Source organism: Oryctolagus cuniculus, chromosome 9 (assembly GCF_964237555.1).
Source record: "Oryctolagus cuniculus chromosome 9, mOryCun1.1, whole genome shotgun sequence".
Lineage (NCBI taxonomy): Eukaryota > Metazoa > Chordata > Mammalia > Lagomorpha > Leporidae > Oryctolagus > Oryctolagus cuniculus.
In genome coordinates this window covers 52,163,450-52,182,172 of record NC_091440.1, presented here as the reverse complement: position 1 = coordinate 52,182,172, position 18,723 = coordinate 52,163,450, and the positions used below count along the sequence as shown (strand labels likewise).

The 18,723-nt window shown below is 36.8% G+C and overlaps 1 protein-coding gene across 2 annotated transcripts in view; it reads left to right on the top strand.

Annotated features, from left to right (window-relative positions):
• Positions 1 to 18,723, top strand: part of TDRD3 (tudor domain containing 3) — a 196,508-nt gene that overhangs the window by 124,927 nt on the left and 52,858 nt on the right. For both annotated transcript variants that reach the window (XR_007920946.2, XM_008260040.4), the window contains exons 9-10: positions 6,778 to 6,934; positions 8,305 to 8,430. Coding sequence is in view for 1 of the 2 variants with exons in the window: in XM_008260040.4 (XP_008258262.1) it covers positions 6,778 to 6,934; positions 8,305 to 8,430 (283 nt within the window). In the remaining variant the exon portion in view is untranslated. The remainder of the gene's footprint in view (positions 1 to 6,777; positions 6,935 to 8,304; positions 8,431 to 18,723) is intronic.

Genomic DNA, 18,723 nt, shown 5'->3' with positions numbered 1-18,723 from the left:
AAATCAACAAAATTGAATCCCCCCAAAATTACAAAAGATCAGTAAAATGAGAAGCTGATTTTTTTAAAAAAATAAAATTGACACCCCATTGGCCCAGCTAACCAAAAAAAGGAGAGAGAAGACCCAAATCAATAAAATAGAGATGAAAAAGGGAATGTAACAACAGATACCACAGAAATAAAAAAGTCATCAGAAATTACTACAAAGAGTTGTATGCCAACAAACTGGGAAATCTATCAGAAATGGATAGATTCCTGGACACAAACAACCTACATAAATTGAACCATGAATACAAAGAGAATGTAAACAGACCCATAACTGAGTCAGAAATTGAATCCGTAATAAAGGCTGTCCCAAAAAAAGAAAAGCCCAGGACCAAATGGATTCACTGCTGAATTCTACCAGACATTTAAAGAAGAACTAACTACAATTCTTCTCAAACTATTCAAAACAATTGAAAGGGGATCTTGGAATAAGCTTAATGAAGGATTTCAAAGATCTCTATGATGAGAACTACAAAATATTAAAAAAAGAAACAAGAAGATACAAAAACAAATGGAAAAAATCTTCCAGGTTCATGGATTCATCAAAATGTCCATTCTTACCAAAGCAATTTACAGATTCAATGTGATGCCAATCAAAATACCAAAGGCATTCCTCACACACAGATTTGGAAAAAATGATGCTCAAATTCATTTGGATGCACAGGAGACCTCAAATAGCTAAAGCAATCTTATACAACAAAAACAGAGCTAGAGGCATCACAATACCAGATTCAAGAGATATTACATGGCAGTTATAATCAAAACAGCCTGGTTCTGGTACAAAAACTGATGGATAGACCAGTGGACCAGAATAGAAACACCAGAAATCAATCCAAACATCTATAACCAACTTATATTTGATCAAGGAACTAAATCACTGGAGCAAGGATAGTCTATTCAACAAATGGTGCTGGGAAAACTGGATTTTCAATGCAGAAATATGAAGCAAGAACCTTTCCTTACATCTTAAACAAAAATCCACTCAACATGTATTAAAGATCTAAATCTAAGACCTGACACCATCAAATTATTAGAGAACATTGGAGAAACCCTGCAAAATATTGGCATTGGGAAAGACTTTTTAGAAAAGACCCTGGAGGCACAGGCAGCCAAAGCCAAAATTAACAACTAGGATTACATCAAATTGAGAAGTTTCTGTACTGCAAATGAGTCAGGAAAGTGAAGAGGCAACTGACAGAATGGGAGAAAATATTTGGAAATTATGCAACTGATAAAGGATTAATAACTAGACTCTACAAAGAGTTAAAGAAACTCCACCACAAAAAAACAAACAACCCACTTAAGAGATGGGCCAAGGACCTAAACAGACATTTTTAAAAAGAGGAAATCCAAATGGGCAACAGACACATGAAAAAATAGTCAGAATCACTAGCCATGAGGGTAATGTAAATGAAAACCACAATGAGGTTTCACCTCACCCCAATTAGAATGTCTTTCATACAGAAATCAACAAACAACAGATGCTGGCAAGGATGTGGGGAAAACAGCACACTATCCACTTAGGTGGGAATGCAAACTGGTAAAGCCACATTGGAAGATAGTTTGGAGATACCTAAGAAATCTGAATATAGCCCTACCATATAACCCAGCCATCCCATTCTTTGGAATTTACCCAAGGGAAATTAAATTGGCAAATAAAAGAGCTATCTGCACCTCAATGTTTGTTGCAGCTCAATTCACTATAGCTAAGACATGGAATCAACCTAAATGCCCATCTATGAAATACTGGATAAAGAAATTATGGAATATATACACTACGAAATACTACACAGTGATAAAACAAATGAAATCTGGTTATTTGCAACAAATTGGAGGAATCTCGAAAACATCATGCTGAGTGAAATAAGCCAGTCCCAAAGGGACAAATATATGTTCTCCCTGATCTGACAGCTAACTGAGCACCTAAAAGGAAATCTGTACATGTGAAACTGACACTGTGAGAAGCTATGACTTGATTAGCTCTTGTCCTGACTATTGAGGACTTTTATTTTTTTTAGTATTTTCATTTTCTACTTAATACTATTGCTTGAACTCTTTACTTAACACAGAATTATTCTTAAGTGTTTACATCCAATTGAAAATTATTCACTGTTAAAAATAAGAGTGCGAACAAGAGAGGGAGGAGATGTACAATTCAGCACACGTTCCCTGGGACTTACCCTTAAGGGTAGAGCTAAAAACTTACCATGGGACTCCAAATCCCATTAAGCTGGCAGGTACCAATGCCATCTTACTAGTTAAAGTGATCAGTTTAAGTTCATAACTGATCATAAAGATAGGATTAAGTATCAAAGGGATCACATAAATAAGACCAAATTTCTTCTAATAATAATTGATAGAATTAAAAAGGAGAGAACAACGCAACCTAGGAAGCAGACCACACAATAGATTCATAGAATGACAAATGCCCTAAACAGCACTCTGGCCTCAAAATCAGCCCTTAAGGCATTTGGATCTGGCTTAAAAGCTCATGAGAGCATTTTAGGCATGGAAAGCCAAGACACTGTGGCAAAAAAATGACCTATATGAAAGATCTCTGTGAGTGAGATCCTGGTGGAAAGAAGGGACCATCAAAGAAGGAGGTACCTTTCTCTGAAGGGAGGAGAGAACTTCTACTTTGCTTTTGGCTCTGTCTAAATAATGTGGGAGTATTTGGACACAAGAGGCTTTCATAGCCCTGGCAGCTCATGAAAAGGGCACTGGGTGATCACTGACTTCATAAATAAGAGTGTCAATTGTTAAATCAACAACAGGAATCATTGTATACTTGCTCCCCATGTAGGACCTCTGTCTTTAATGTGTGTACTGTGAGAATTAACAGTAAAACTAGTCTTCAAAGAGTACTTTATACTTTGTGTGTCTGTGTGGGTGCAAACTATTGAAATTTTTGCTTAGCATAGAGTTGATCTTCTGTATATAAAGATAATTAAAAATGAATGTTAATGAAGAATGGGATGGGAGACTCAATAGAAGCTGGGATGGTTTGGTGGTGGGAGGCTGGGTATTTGGGGAAGAACTGCTATAATTCAAAAGTCATACTTATAAATTTATATTTACTAAATAAAATCTTTATAAAAATTTAAAAAATAAAAATAAAATATAAAAAGAATGATAATTTATATAAAACTTCCATTTCCATTAAATTACTTAGGTCTGAATAATATCTTTTAGGATGGATTGATAAAAAGCCATCGAATTAAACAAAAAAGTCTCAATGGAAATTATTTCCTGAAAAAAGATAGCACCAAAAACCTATGTTGCTCTTCTTACCCTTTCCTACATCTTTTCTTAATTTTTGTTTATAAAGTGATTTGCTCTGTTTTGATCTTCAGGAAACATATATTGGAACAATTACATGTACTAGGGAGTTTTTATGAAAATGCATATTGCAAAAATGCATAGATTTCAAAAGTTTTTGCACCAACCCAAACATCTTTTAGTTCTATTTTTCCATGTACTTTTTGAAGTACTTTCACATATTTTGGACTTAGTTGCAATATATGCTTGAATTTTTAAGATAAATAAGAAAAATCAATCTAGTATGCCATAGTGTCCTTAGACCCAAGGAAGTTAGCAGGAATTAATTTTCTTTTACAATTTGAGATTTAATGAATGCTGTCAGTTTTGTGCATAGAATGAAGAATGTCCATGACTAGCTTAAACCAAAGTAGTTTAGTATTTCATGAGACAAGAAGTCAAGAAGTGGATGATGAATTCAGTAGTGTAGCAATGTTAACTTTCCATGATTTCCTGGCTTTCTCTTTAGAGTTAAAGGGTTTAGGGTTATAGATTCTCCAAAAATTCAAAGGCAGAAAGGAAATAATTTCTCTGGGAACATGAGTCTATTTTACCAAAGAATAAAGTCTTCTCTCAAATCTCTATCAGATTTCCTTTTATTTCTCATATACTAGAACAGGGCTGCATGCCTACATCCTAATTAATCTTTGGTAGTGGGGACTGAGTTTATAACTGTAGGGCAGGCTACATCTTCCTTGAACCAAATATGTCTATCTCATTCTTTAAAAAATTAAGCTTTCAATAACAAGGGAAGAATGAATGCAGCATGCTGAAAAAGACATGGTCTACAATTCATGAAGCTCTTAATCTTTTGAGTAAACTGAGAACATTTTTCTGTCTTGAATGAACACCAGAGGAGATTAGTAGATTGGGGTGGTTGCAAAGGAAACATATGAAGAGAGTGACATCAAAAAAGATAATGGAGCACAAAGCTCCAGGAATTGGCTCTTTGAAGAAACCATTGAGCTGACAAACACTGTCTTAGGTAACAGTTTTAGAACTCTGGAGCCTATTTAAACATTGTAAAATCCAGGGTAGTGAATGATGAAGAAAGAGGCTGGTCATTGTCTGACCTTGGAGAGAATGGGACGATGACTTCAAGGGTCACACATCATAAAGGATACATTCCTTACCAAACAGTTTGGAAATTCATTAGACAAACTTAAAACCACAAGCTTCATCAAGTAACAACAATCCTTGGGGAGAAGGCAGAACCTGATATACAGTTTATTACAGTACAGAATTTAAAATTTACAGTTATAACAAAAAGTTACAAATCATGCAAAAAAGTGGTAAATTCAGGTGAGTTCAATCCATCCATAGGAAGTAAAGAAATCCATAGAAACCATCCCTTAAGAATCCAAAATATTGGATTTGATAGACAAATGCTTTGACTATCTTAAATATACCCAAAAGTCTAAATATGAATAGGACCTAAAACGTTCCAAAATGTGCATTTTGGAATTCCCAGAGAGAAAGGGCAGAAAAATATTTGAAAAAATATATTTAAAATTCCCAAATTTGATGAAGTCATGAATCAACGAATCCAGGAAACTTAATAATTTTGAATAGGATAAACTCAGAGGTACATCAAGACACATTACAATCAAGTTGTTTCAAGAGAAATATTGAAAGCAGCCAGAAAGAAGTCATTTACCAAGTATAAGGGATCATGAGTAAGATTAACAGTCAATTTTTCATCAGAAACTATGAAGGCCAGAAGGCAGTAGAATGATATATTCTCCAAGTACTGAAGAATAAGAAAGGACTGTCAACCAAGAATTCTATATCTGGCAACTCTATCTTTCAAAAATGTAGGAGACCATCAAAAGAACAATTTGAGATGTTGTTGGAATATAACAGGTGACTAACAGGATAGAAAATGGTGGTTTTTCAAATCTTTGTTTACAGCATTTGAAGGAAGATTTAGTTGTGATATCAGCTGATAAGTCCTAAAAATGATTATCAGAATAATAGATGGTATTGTATTAGTCCACCAGAAATGTATGTTATATGCCTAACACCCACTTCTTTAGAATGTGACCTTATTTGGGAATTGGGTCTTCATAGAGATAATTAAGTTAAAAAATCATTAGGATGGACTCTAATCTATCAATGGTCTCCTTTTAAAAAGGAAAATTGGAACACAAAGACTGACAGAGAGAAAAAGAAGACAATCCAAAGATACACAGAGACAAGATAATTATGGGATTGACAGCAAAAAACATAAGCTAGAAGAGACATGAAGGAGTATTCCCCTAGTTTGATTAACTGAAAGTCAAGGCAAAGAGAAAGGCAGAATAAGTTATTCCAAGCAGATTGGATACTAATGGACCATTTGCAGTATTTTTTTCTTTTTTTGCTTAAGTTCTATGGATGGAGCATTAGATACTTATTTAGATACTTAAATTGGGAGATAATTTTTATTAATTAGATATTTATATAAGAGATAATTTTTTACATTCCAATTCATTTTTAACTAAGAAGGAGGAATTACAGTTTTTCATGTCCAGGAGATTTTACATTTATTTTAGCACATCTATGGTAGATAGGGTGGTAAATAGATGTTCTCATATGTGTCAACTCTGAGCTATTGATAGTAACTAAGAGTAACTACTGTGTTTTGAAGGAGTCTGTGACACAAAGTTTGGAAAAATTTACTTTGTTTATGTCATTGTCTACTTGGGCATTAGAATGTGTGTTTGCCACATGCATGGCTTACATATGCTAGCTTAAAGCTTAGCTATGTTGACTGTTAGATGTACAAAAGTTAAAGTTATCTTTTCCTCAACTGGCTTCTGTTCAAGGAACTTCTTCATGGAATATGTTTATACTGCTTAAGCAATGTTTAAATTCTACTCAGGTCGAGATTTTTCAAAGAGGTTTGAATTTCAATTCATTTTCCAGCTATCAAAGCTATCAAAGCTTCATAGGTAGTATTGCTAATGAATATAGAGTAAAATACTGAAGCAATGGTGAATAAAAATACAGAAAAATATGAGATGATATAATTTCATTAGGTTGAGTTTATGCTTTGCATTTTCAGAGAAGTGCCAGAAAAATTATACTTACTTTCTAAGATGGAGGATTATCAAAAACTTTCCAATTTTCCATGAAAAAATTTTGTTAGTGGTGTTCACTGATTATCTTATATTCAGAGTCTTCATTCCAACATATTATTATTGTTATATTTGGCATTTTCAGTGATACTTGTGAAGTCAGGACTCAAGGCACAAACAAATATAGAGATTCTTCCTTGACTGTTGATATTAAAAAAAGCAAGGGAATGTTGTATTAGTGTGACACTTTTCCATAAATATGAGATGTAATTTTTAATTAAAAAGCCATAGGTAGTTGGGAACTTATACCTTGCTTTGTTTATGAGCTGTCAACCTAGCTTATCTCTTCATTACAGGTTGATGAGAAGGCTCTGAAGCATATAACAGAAATGGGCTTCAGCAAGGAAGCATCAAGGCAAGCGCTTATGGATAACAGCAACAACCTGGAAGCAGCATTGAATGTACTTCTTAACAGCAATAAACAAAAACCCATCATGGGTCCTCCTATGAGAGGTATAATTTTTGAAGCAAAATTGCCATATAATATTGTTTACTATTAAGAGAAATTTAATGTTATTGACAGAGGCTGGGTTTTATTGTTCTGAGGGCTATAATTTTAACAGTGTGACAAGTGGAAAGAGCACCAGTTTGAGATGTTTGCAGGTTACTCTTTGTCTCTAAATAAACTAACTCTAATAATATCTTACTCAACAGGGTTGTTGTGAGTAATAGAGAAATTGATGTAAAGTGACTGGATCTGTTAATTATTTCCTTTTTTTTAAAGATTTATTTATTTATTTGAAAGAGTTACATAGAAAAGGTAGAGGTAGAGAGAAAGAGAGAGAGAGAGAGACAGAGACAGAGAGAGAGACGGAGAGGTCTTTCATCCACTAGTTTACTCCCCAGTTGGTCACAATGGCTGGAGCCAGGAGTTTTTTCGGGGTCTCCCATGTGGATGCAGGGGCCCAAGAACTTGGGCCATCCTCTACCGTTTTCCCAGGCCACAGCAGAGAGCTGGATTGGAAGTGGAATAGCTGGAACTAGAACCAGCGCCCAGAAGGGATGCTAGCACTGCAGGTGGTGGCTTTACCTGCTACACTATACTGCTGGCCCCTAATTATTTCTTGAATATGCTATTTATATAAATGACTAAATAATATGGAAACTTTACAAATTTAGCATGAAGCTAACTTTCATTGGTAGTATTCTTCACTTGTTGCACAAATTTGTCATATGTTTTTTCAAATACTGTAATCTTTTTTTGAAAAAAGCTATGGTTAAAGAATTTTCTGAAAGTTATATTTTTCTTTAAAAGATCCTTTGAACAAGTTCAATAGATCATGTAGAAGATTCAAGCTACAATTTAATGTGATCATTTAAAAATTTTCTATTATTAGGCTGGCACTGCGGCTCAATAGGCTAATCCTCCGCCTGTGGCGCTGGCACACCGGGTTCTGGTCCCGGTCAGTGTGCCGGATTCTGTCCCTGTTGCCCCTCTTCCAGGCCAGCTCTCTGCTGTGGCCCGGGAGTGCAGTGGAGGATGGCCCAAGTGCTTGGGCCCTGCACCCCATGGGATATCAGGAGAAGCACCGGGCTCCTGGCTTTGGATCAGTGCCGTGTGCCGACCACAGTGCGCCGGCCGCAGCAGCCATTGGAGGGTGAACCAAAGGCAAAGGAAGACCTTTCTCTCTGTCTCTCTCTCTCACTGTCCACTCTGCCTGTCAAAAAAATTTTTTTCTATTATTAAATATGTGAAATATAAAGAAAAATACAAAAAGAAGTGTATAAAAATCCTACTTATTAGTGATTACTGATTATATTTTAGTTTATTTTCTCCTTTGTTTTTTCATGTTTAGTATACGTGTCTTGGTTTATATCTTAAGGTAGAGGAAAAGGCAGGGGACGAATAAGATCTGAAGATGAAGAGGACCTGGGAAATGCAAGGCCATCAGCACCAAGCACATTATTTGACTTCTTAGAATCTAAAATGGGCACATTGAATGTGGAAGGTAGGCTAACTTAAAGTCAGTTTCTTTTTTCTTTATTTTTAATATATTTTTTAAAAGATTAAACTCTATTTGGAATTATATAACAAGGTTTAATAAAGCAACTGATAATAAGAACCTATATTCTGGATTTTTATAGATGCAGTTAATTACAAATATCCTGTAATAAAACTGTTATATTCTGGAAACATAAATGGCAACTTGTTTTGCCCCTACTTGTATGATGAATAATATCACCAAACTGTTTTCTCCAACTTCTATTTATGTGACAGATTTAGCTATAGAAACACATTCTTGTGTTGGAAAAATTTATTATGTCATCTTACATAATGTATTTGAGTTGTATTATATGTTCTATGAAAATGTTCACACAGTTGAGGGAATATCTTTTCACAATGTGGTCTATTTCTTTTAAAATATTTATTTATTTGAAAAGCAGAGTTAGAGAGCAAGAGGGAGAGACAGAGAGAAAGAGTGAGAGAGTGGTAGAGTGGTCTTCTATCTGCTGGTTCACTCCCCAAATGGCTGCATTGGCCAGAGCTGGGCTGATCCGAAGCTAGGAGCCAGGAGCTTCTTCCAGGTCATCCACACAGGTACAGTGGCCTAAGGACTTGGACCATCTTCTGCTGCTCTCCCAGGCCATAGCAGAGAGCTGGGTCAGAAGTGTAGCAGCTGTGATGGGAACTGACACCCATATGGGATGCCAACACTGCAGGCAGCAGTTTTACCTCTACACCACAGTGCTGGCTTGTAGATATATTTTTAATAAACCCAAGTAAACTTTTGTAATAAATTTCGTTGTCCATTTTTCATGAAAATGGAAGCTCATTTGTTAGATTGTATAGAAAAGGCAATGTATTGTTTGAGAAAAAAAAAGTTTTATATAGGTGAGATCTGTAAGCATTAAAATGTAAGAGCAAGTTTTCTTGATTATAAAACATGTTAGTTTTCTGTTGCTGCATCACAAATTACCTGAAAGTGGCTTAAAACAGTGCAAATTTACTGTCTCATAGTTTCATGTGTTACGAGTCCAGGCGCATCTTTGTCAGGGCCTGTGTGCAAGGTCTTACATGCTGAAATCAAGGTTTCAGAAGAGGCTGTGATGTTGCCTGAGGAGTGAGGACCTTTTTACAGACTCAGTAGTTTAGTTCCTGTGAGTGTAGGACTGCAATTTCTTTTCCCTGCTTGATGTGCTGGAGGCTGGTTTCAGCTCCCAGAAGCTGTCCTCAGATTGGTGCCACATGGCCAACTTCATAGACATTTTACATGCTGTTGTTTCTGCAAGGCCAGCAGGAGAATCTGCTTCTTCTTCAAACCTCTCTTTTTCCTGACTCTGAACTTTTGATATTCTTGTGCCATCTTCCCTTTATACTATCCCACTCAGAGCTCCTTTGATTTACTTTCATACTGCTGTCTTCTTATATTTGCTTTAGGTTCCCATATTGTCTCCTAAATTATATTGAGATTGAGGTTGAAAATAATAGTTCATCTATGACCTATATGCTTGTAATGTTTCAGTTCTCACTGTGTGCAATCCTATATCAACAAATGAGATAATAGCATTCTACTTTGAAAAAGGCTTCAGATTCAATTTTTAAGATACATAAAATGAATTCCATACTGCAAACCTAACATCAATGTTAGAGGGATTTTTTTCTGATAGACAAATTTTTGCTCACATCTGTTAATAGAGGAAATTGTATTTATAGCACTGTTATTATGACTCAGAATTAGCAAGCTAGAATGTAAGAAAGATAAGGAAATTTTAGTAGTATTGTAAAACCTTAATTTTCACAGGTATAGAGCCTATGATCTTCATAAATTCCCAAATTGATAATTTAAATAATTATAATTATTATAATATAATATATAATAATTATATACATTATATTTATATTATAAATATAATATATTATATAATATACAACATATTATATGTAATAATATATATTATGTTATGTTATGTATTATTATATATAATTATAATTATTATAATTAATATCAATTAAAATATTTTTCAGAGACAGTAAAAAAGTCCTTCAATTCACTGGTTTGTTCCCCGAAAGGCAGTAACAGCCAGGGTTGGGTTAGGCCAAGGAAAGGAACCAGCAACTCTTTCTTTTTTTGTGACCTAGTCTATGCTCTATCCTGGCAAATATTCCATTTGCTGTTGAGAAGAATTCATATTTTGCAGCTGTTGCATGGAATATTCTGTGCATGTCTGCTTCTTTGTTTATTTTATGTCTAAATAATTTGTCCATTTTTAAAGTGAGCTGTTAAAGTCTCCTACTATTGTTGTGTTGAAGTCTGTTTTTCCCTTTTGGTCTGTTAATATTTGGTTTCTGTATTTGTGTGATCCCATATTGGGTGCATATATGTTTATAAGTATTATTTTCTTTTAATGAATTGAGTGCTATATCATTCCATAATGATCTTCCTGGTCTCTTTTTGCTGCCTTTTATATAAGATTATTTTTTTTTTTGATACCAGTATAGCTACTCCTGCTTTCTTTTGGGTTTCATTTTTATTGGATATCTTGCTCCATCCTTTCACTTTCAGTTTATATATATTAGGTCTTATTTTTTGATCCATTTGGTCACTGTATGTCTTCTAATTGGAAAATTTAGTCCATTAAAATTTAATTATTGAGAGGTAAGGTCATACTGCTAATATTTTGATGCTTGTTTTGTATTTTTATTGTAATTCCTTTGTCTTTTTTTTTTACAGTTCAGATAAGTGATATTCTCTGATGATGTATTTTGTTTCCTTAGTAATTTTTTACAAGTCTGTCATAGGTTCTGGCTTTGTGGTTTTTGTGAGACTTAGAGAAAACTTCTTTTGGTTATAATAAGCTATCTTGAAATTCTAACAACTTAACATTGATTATAAAGATAGAATAAGGAGCCGGCGCCGTGGCTCAATAGGCTAATCCTCCACCTTGCGGCGCCGGCACACCGGGTTCTAGTCCCGGTTGGGGCGCCGGATTCTGTCCCGGTTGCCCCTCTTCCAGGCCAGCTCTCTGCTATGGCCAGGGAGTGCAGTGGAGGATGGCCCAGGTGCTTGGGCCCTGCACCCCATGGGAGACCAGGAAAAGCACCTGGCTCCTGGCTCCTGCCAGGATCAGCGCGGTGCGCCGGCTGCAGCGGCGGCCATTGGAGGGTGAACCAGCGGCAAAAGGAAGACCTTTCTCTCTCTGTCTCTCTCTCTCACTGTCCACTCTGCCTGTCAAAAAAAAAAAAAAAAAAAAAAAAAGATAGAATAAGTCAAACAAAAAGGAATGAAATCTTAATAAAATATTTGTGCTCCATTTCTGCCTATATTTTGAGTTTTTGATATTACATTTCTTGTCTGTCTCAACATTTTAATGCAGTGATTACAATTTTTTAATCTCTGCAGTAAAAATATAAATGGTTTAAATATTATGTTTATCATTTAGAATATCCTGAATTTGTGTAGTCAGTCATTTTTTTTAAGGATTTATTTATTTATTTGAAAGGCGGAGTTACAAAGAGGTAGAGATAGAAGCGGAGAGAGAGAGAGAGAGAGAGAGGTCTTTCATACGCTGGTTCACTCCCCAGATGGCTGCAAGAGCTGGTGCTGTGCTAATCTACCAGGAGCCAGGAGCTTCTTCTGGGTCACTCACATGGGTGCAGGAGCCCAAGGACTTGGGCCATCTTCTACTGCTTTCCCAGGCCATAGCAGAGAGCTGGATTGGAAGTGGAGCAGCTGGGACTCGAACCAGCGTCCATATGGGATGCCAGCACAGGTGGCGGCTTTACCCACTATGCCACAGTACCGGCCCCTGTAGTTAATCTTACTAGTGAATTTTTTACCCTTTTATATTTTCCTCTTACTTGTTGACGTCTCTCTTTTACTTTGAAGGGTTCCCTCTAGTTTTTCTAGTAAGTCCAGTTGGGTGGTAATAAAGTCTCAGAATTTTTTGGTCTGGGAATGTCTTTATCTCCTTCATACCAGAAGGATAGTTTTGCTGGATCTACAGTATTCTTGGCTGGCTTTTCTTTTTTCCTTCATACTCATCTCACTCTCTTATGGACTGTAAAGTTCCTGCTGAAAATCTTTTGTCAGGTGAATTGGGACCTCTTTAATGTGTTACATGCATCTTTTCTCTTGCAGCTTTGAAAATCCTCACTTTAACTTTGCAGAGCTTGACTATAAAATGGCTTGGAATAGACTTGGTTCAAATATGGTCATCTTTGACCTTCCTGTACCTGGATAGTTGTATCTTTCTCTAGGTTTGGGAAGTTTACTTATCTTTGAATATGTCTTCCATCCCTTTGGCATTCTCAAGTCTTTCTTGAATCCTAATAACTTGAATATTTACTCTTTTCATGTTATCCCATAGGCATATGCTTTCTTCATTCCTCTTGCTTCTTTTCTTTTTTCTTCTCCAACTGTATATTTTAAAATAGCCTGTCTTTGAGCTCATTCTTTCTTCTCCTTGATCTATTCTGCTATTGATGCCTTCTATTATATTTTTAATTTCACTGAGTGTACTCTTCAGTTGAAGGCTTTCTGCTTGATTTTGTTTAACTACTTCCATCTTTCTATCAGATCTCTGTTAAAATATTGAATCATTTTTCTGGGTTCTCTTCAGTTTCTTTGAATTTCCTTTAAACAGCTATTTTGAAAACTTCATCTGAGTGTTTGTAAATTTCCTGGATGGTTGGTCTTTGACACCTTATTTTTGCTCTTTAGGTTTGGTTATGATTCCCTGGAAGTTCTTAACACTTGTTGGTGTATGACATTTTCTGCATATTGAAAGATTAGGTATAATAATCTAGTTTTATTTGTGATTATCATCTTAGTAATTCTAAGAAATCCTTTTATTTTTCTCTGAGCTTTTGTATACCACTGATATTTCAGCACAAGATAGCATCCTAAGTCGTGGTGTATTCTAGGTTCAACGTTGATATGTTTTTACTAATTTATTCTTGCCATAGCCTCCAAGCTCATATTTAGCCCCAAATCTGTGCCTGATGTGCTCTTTGATATGAACTGCCAAAAACAATAATCCGTGTCTATACCCTTTTCCTGAGATTGTGGTAGATTCAATATCCTTGTCTTGTCTACAAGTTCCATGCTGCTAGATCATATCTGGAACCCTCAGGCCACCAAGACCAATGCAGCCTGAGGGTAGAACCAAAACTCACTTTGCTGTGATCTGACTGCTGCTGAAGTGAGCTCACTGCCCAACTCTGTACCTGTCAGTCACTGGTTATGTTGGCTGGACTATAAGACTATTCACCAGGGACAATCAGTAGAACTTCACTAAGCACTGAAGCAGGTCTCTAGGCTCTGTGTGCAGGTACTGGTCTAAGGAAAGAAACTGTTAGGATCTGCTTGATGCTGACACTAAGTCCTAAAACAATTCTTTGATTCTTTGCTGTTCTTTGCTGCCTGACCAAGGTTGTAGGAGTGATGATAGAGGCAGTCCCTCTGCTCCTCAAGCAGACTGTAGGTGGGTTACACCTGTATCTCACAGTCACAGTCACAGGCCCTATGCTATCTTGGGTAGGCAGACCAGGCCTACCTACAAGAGGCTGGTGGTGATAGATGCCAAAATAAGTCTATCTGACCAGAGCATAGGTCTCTACCTAGCAGTGGAGCAAGTCCAGAGATTCTGCCAGAGGAACTTGCTTCTAAATGGAAATTATTAGGCCCTGCCCAGTGTTGGGCTTTACCATCCCAGCACTGAGGACCAAAACACAGAGTTTTGGTCTCATGCTGTCTACCTAAGGTTGAGGGAGGGTGATAAAGCAGTCCTCTGGCCAGCCAGACTGGTCCCAGGATGGTTACTCCTCGGTTCCACAGTCACAGGTTCCTGAAAAGTCCTAGGGTGTCTGCCAAGGCCACCAGAGTGACATACACCAAAATAAGTCTAACTCTCTGGAGCACAGATCTCCATCTAATGCCAGGCAAAAGAAAAGCATCAGTCTGTGAGCCCTGGCTGAGGGCTAGACGCCTTTGGGCTTTATCAGGGTCCAGGTCTTGGTGTGATTGGCCCAGCTCTGAGCTCTAAGGCTCAGTCCTAAGCTCTCTATCTTGGCCTCTCTGAGTAGCTGGAGTTTCCCTTTCTGCAGGTGGTTGTGAGAGGGTTGGACAGGCTGCCTGGCTGTGGAAGCTCCAAATATTCACTCTATTGGTATGGGCCTTGCACTGAAGCAAGGTTGGGCTCAGCCCACCTGAATTTTTTCACTCCTTGCACAGAGATTCGGTTCACTTTTCCTCTCCTGAGTAGATCCTACAAGTTGGGGGAGGGGTAGCGCAGTGAACAATTTCCTTCTTGCTTTTTTCAATGCAGTATTTCTTATGATTTGGCAATACAAGGCATCATGGTCTCTCCTCTGGTTTCTGTAGCTCTGTGAATGTGACTTGGTGTATGCATGACAGTTCACATTGGTGTCTCTGTGAGGAGGTGTTCTTTAAAATAAACTCTCCTTCTACTTCTCCCTCTTAAAAAATTAAAAAAAAGTTATAAAGTAAAATACAGTGGCTTAAAATTTCATTAGCATGTTTTGGCTTCTATTGTAAGAGTTCTCTTTTTCTTTTCTTTCTTTCTTTCTTTCTTTTTTTTTTTTTTTTGTTTACTTTTCATTTACCTGAAAGAGAAAGACCCACACCATTGGTTCACTCTCCAAATAGAGAGAAGTGAGAGGCCCACACCACTGGTTCACCCCCAAACTCCTGCCAACCTCTAGGACTGGGCCAGGCTGAAGCCAGGAGCCTGGCATTTTCCCTCACAGTCTCCCACATGGGTGGCAGCAGTCCAAGCACTTGAGCTATCATCTGCTATCAACCAGGTGCATTAGCAGGAGGCTGGATTGGAAGTGGTGTAGACTGGCATTCCAGTATGGGTTCCAGGCATGCGAAGTAGCAGCTTTTTTATCTGTTTCACAGCTCTTGCCCCTTCGTTTATATTTTGCTGTTGTTTTACATGAAGTTTACAGGAACGTGTGTTCCAGAGGTAAAATTAGGTCTAAGATTATCATATTTATCATTCTGGAAAAATGAACCAACTCTGAAGAAAGGATCACCCATGTTAAATTTTAGGGTTTTTATTGTGTTTGCTTGTACTTGATTCATTACTCCTGTATAACAGTTTCAGTTGTTGTGAGACATCATCCCCTTCAGTTTCCACAAGTTGGATAATAAGATAATGTTGCCTGTTTAGTTAAGTTTTTCAGGTGTAATTTCTTTCAGTAAACATTAATGTTTAAATTAAAGCAAATGTAACAAAAATTATTATAAATAGTGTTTGACCCACAAATCTAGTGTTTCATGTCTACAAGCCTTATTTATCAGCAAGAACTGTATGACTTAGCCAAATCCACCACTGAACAATTGAAAAGAGAGCATTAGTGGCAGAAGTATGGGAGTGATAGGAAGACTGCAGTGTTACATTTGATTAAATAATGCTTGTGTGATTTGGTATTCAAGATAAACTAGAGAGGTGAAAATAATCCAATTTAAGAATTTGTTTAAAGAACTGGAGATGTGTGACTTGCAGTGCTTACTTATAACAGTTGCTTGGAAGGAAAGATAAGGAGTGTTCCTTTATATTTTAGGATCTTAGAGTGTTTAGGATTAAGAGCTCTGATGATTGAAGTAAGACATAGCAGCTACAAGGAGCATAACAGACTTAACAAAGCAGTTCACTGGGTTCCATGTCTGCATTTCCTGCTTCAGATCCCCCTAATAGGAGGAAAAAGTTTTATTCTCCTAGAGAGATGTGGCACAGATATGCTCTTCTTGAATTTCCTTGGAGAACACAAGGTGCAGGGAGTTTCACAGTGGAATGGGTGACAGTAATTACAAATAAGCTTTATTTTTAAACCTGTTTCTTCTTCATAAAAACAATGTGTGTTCTCTTTAGTAAATACTAGGGAGGGACCATGTATTCATTCCAAAGTATTAATTTGGGGTTTACCATATGCCTGGCACTGTGTTAGGAGATAGACGTTGCTGAAGAAAACACGTCAGTGATTTGATAATCTTAACAAAGAGAGGTTCCAGCTATGTGGTTCTGTGCTGCTGTGAAGCAAGTTACTGTGGCACAAAGAAAGGTCCCTGACTCAGTCTCATGAAGGTTGGGGAGAAAGAACCTCCCAGAAGAAGTGAGATCTGAGACCTGAAGAACAGCCAGAGGGAAAATGCCTGGGACATGTTCAGGCACTGTGCAGGCGTGGAAGTGTGCATGATCATACCAAATTGAAAATGTTCAGAACACCTTTACCAGAAAACAAAACTATTTCAGTGTGACTGTTCGTCAGTGATAGAGAAGAAATAGTGGTTTTTCTACCTAATTGTTGAATTCTGTATTTAGTGGAGGGTTAAGCTTGTGATTATAAAGTAAATTGAAAGTATGCTATTGCAAAAATTAGAAAAAAAGAAAAAATAAGAAAGTAAAGAGAAGGGAGGGTGAGGGTGAGGGAGGAAGTGTAGGGTGGGAAATATTACTATGTTCTTAAAGCAGTGGAGGATGGCCCAAGTGCTTGGGCCCTGCACCCCATGGGAGACCAGGAGAAGTACCTGGCTCCTGCCATCGGATCAGTGCAGTGTGCCGGCCGCAGCGCGCCGGCCGTGGCGGCCATTGGAGGGTGAACCAACGGCAAAAGGAAGACCTTTCTTTCTGTCTGTCTCTCTCTCTCTCTCTCTCTTTCTCACTGTCCACACTGCCTGTCAATTTCATTATATATAAAATGGAGATGTTATTACAATTATACAATTATACCCTGAATCAAGCTCATTTGTTTTCCTAACTATATAAGGAACTAATTTTTTTTGGGAGGATGGATGGGTATTTGTAATCTCAGCTTGGACTTTGCACCATTTTGAGCATGGTAGGACAGAGACATCTCTGCAGTTACATTCTTGGTGTGTGTTGCAGTTTCTCAGAGTTCTTATGATTTGTTCTTTTATAGCATTAGTGATCTTCTGTTTATGCTAGCTAATTTTTTTAATTGACTTTTTGCTCTGTTTTTTTTTTTTTTTTTTTGAGGGAGCTTGGGAAACTATATAATATTAAATCTGTGAACATTGAATATCATAAATGTTTATTTTGAGCTTGCTCTTTATTTTATATCATAGTTATGAAACAATATAATGAGAAAACATATGGGAACTCTGAATAAATGATGGAAAAAAAAAGATTAAAAGTTATGTTGATTCTTTGTGATGCTTTTTTTCCTGGCATTTGAAGTTTTTTATTTAGCATAATGGACATCAATTTTTCAGTACTGGAATACACAATATTTTCCCCTTCCAAATTAATAATTAAAGGTGAATATGTTTTCATTTAGAATTTGCCTGTATGAAGTAGGTTTGTAGCTCAGACCTTTCTTTGTGTGTGTTTTCCCTACTCTTGGACTACTCTTCCCTACTTGCTTTGTGTAGCTTCTCATTCAATAGGCTTCAGCTAAAACCACTGTTTAGAAAAATTTTCCCACAAATTAGTGTACCCTCCCTCCCAGTTCTATCATTGTAACTGTTTCTGTGCTAGGTTTTATCAGAGCTTTAAGCTGCATTGTTTGTTCTGTTTATTATTTTTTTGTCTGCCTCTTTCCATTGTAATTAAAGCACCACAGAGTAGAAGGGTGTGAATCTTCCCTTACCACTGCATATGTAGTGACTAGGATAGTGTTGACACTGCCTGGTAACTGTGATGAGTAACTGAAGGAAGGAAAGGAATAAGTAGCATTATCTCGATTTTTTAAAATTACAGGGCTGGGATTTAATTCAAGTGGTCACTCTGATTCCAGAGACACTCTACGGACCCATGAGAAAGCAGTTTGTTACATATATTTTCAGATAAATTCTTCATTATCTTATGAGGAGAATTGTTATCTACACTTTACAAATGAGGAAACTGGGATTCTTTGTGACTTTGTCAAAAGTGCATTATTAGCAAGTACGAGAAGCAGTTTATTTGTTCTTGAGCTCAGAGTTCTCTAGATCAAATCAGAGGTGGCTTTTTACGGAATTTCTTTTTCTCTGTTGTGCAAGTGTTTTTTGCAATCGTTTGAACTCTGTATGCTTTGATGCAGACCTCTCTCTTACAGAAGGCAAAATAGAAAAGTACATTTTCTATTTCAGTCTTATCCCTTAGTAACCCCAGGTGACAGTGTTAAACAAGTACTGATTTTAAACTTGGAAGCTTGTTCCATTTCCGGTGTTTTCAGTAATTCTCTTTCTTTCTCTTTATTTACTGAGTGCCACCTACCTTTTTTCCTGATTCTATAGTAGCAAAAACACTGGAGAAAATAATGCCAAATAAGA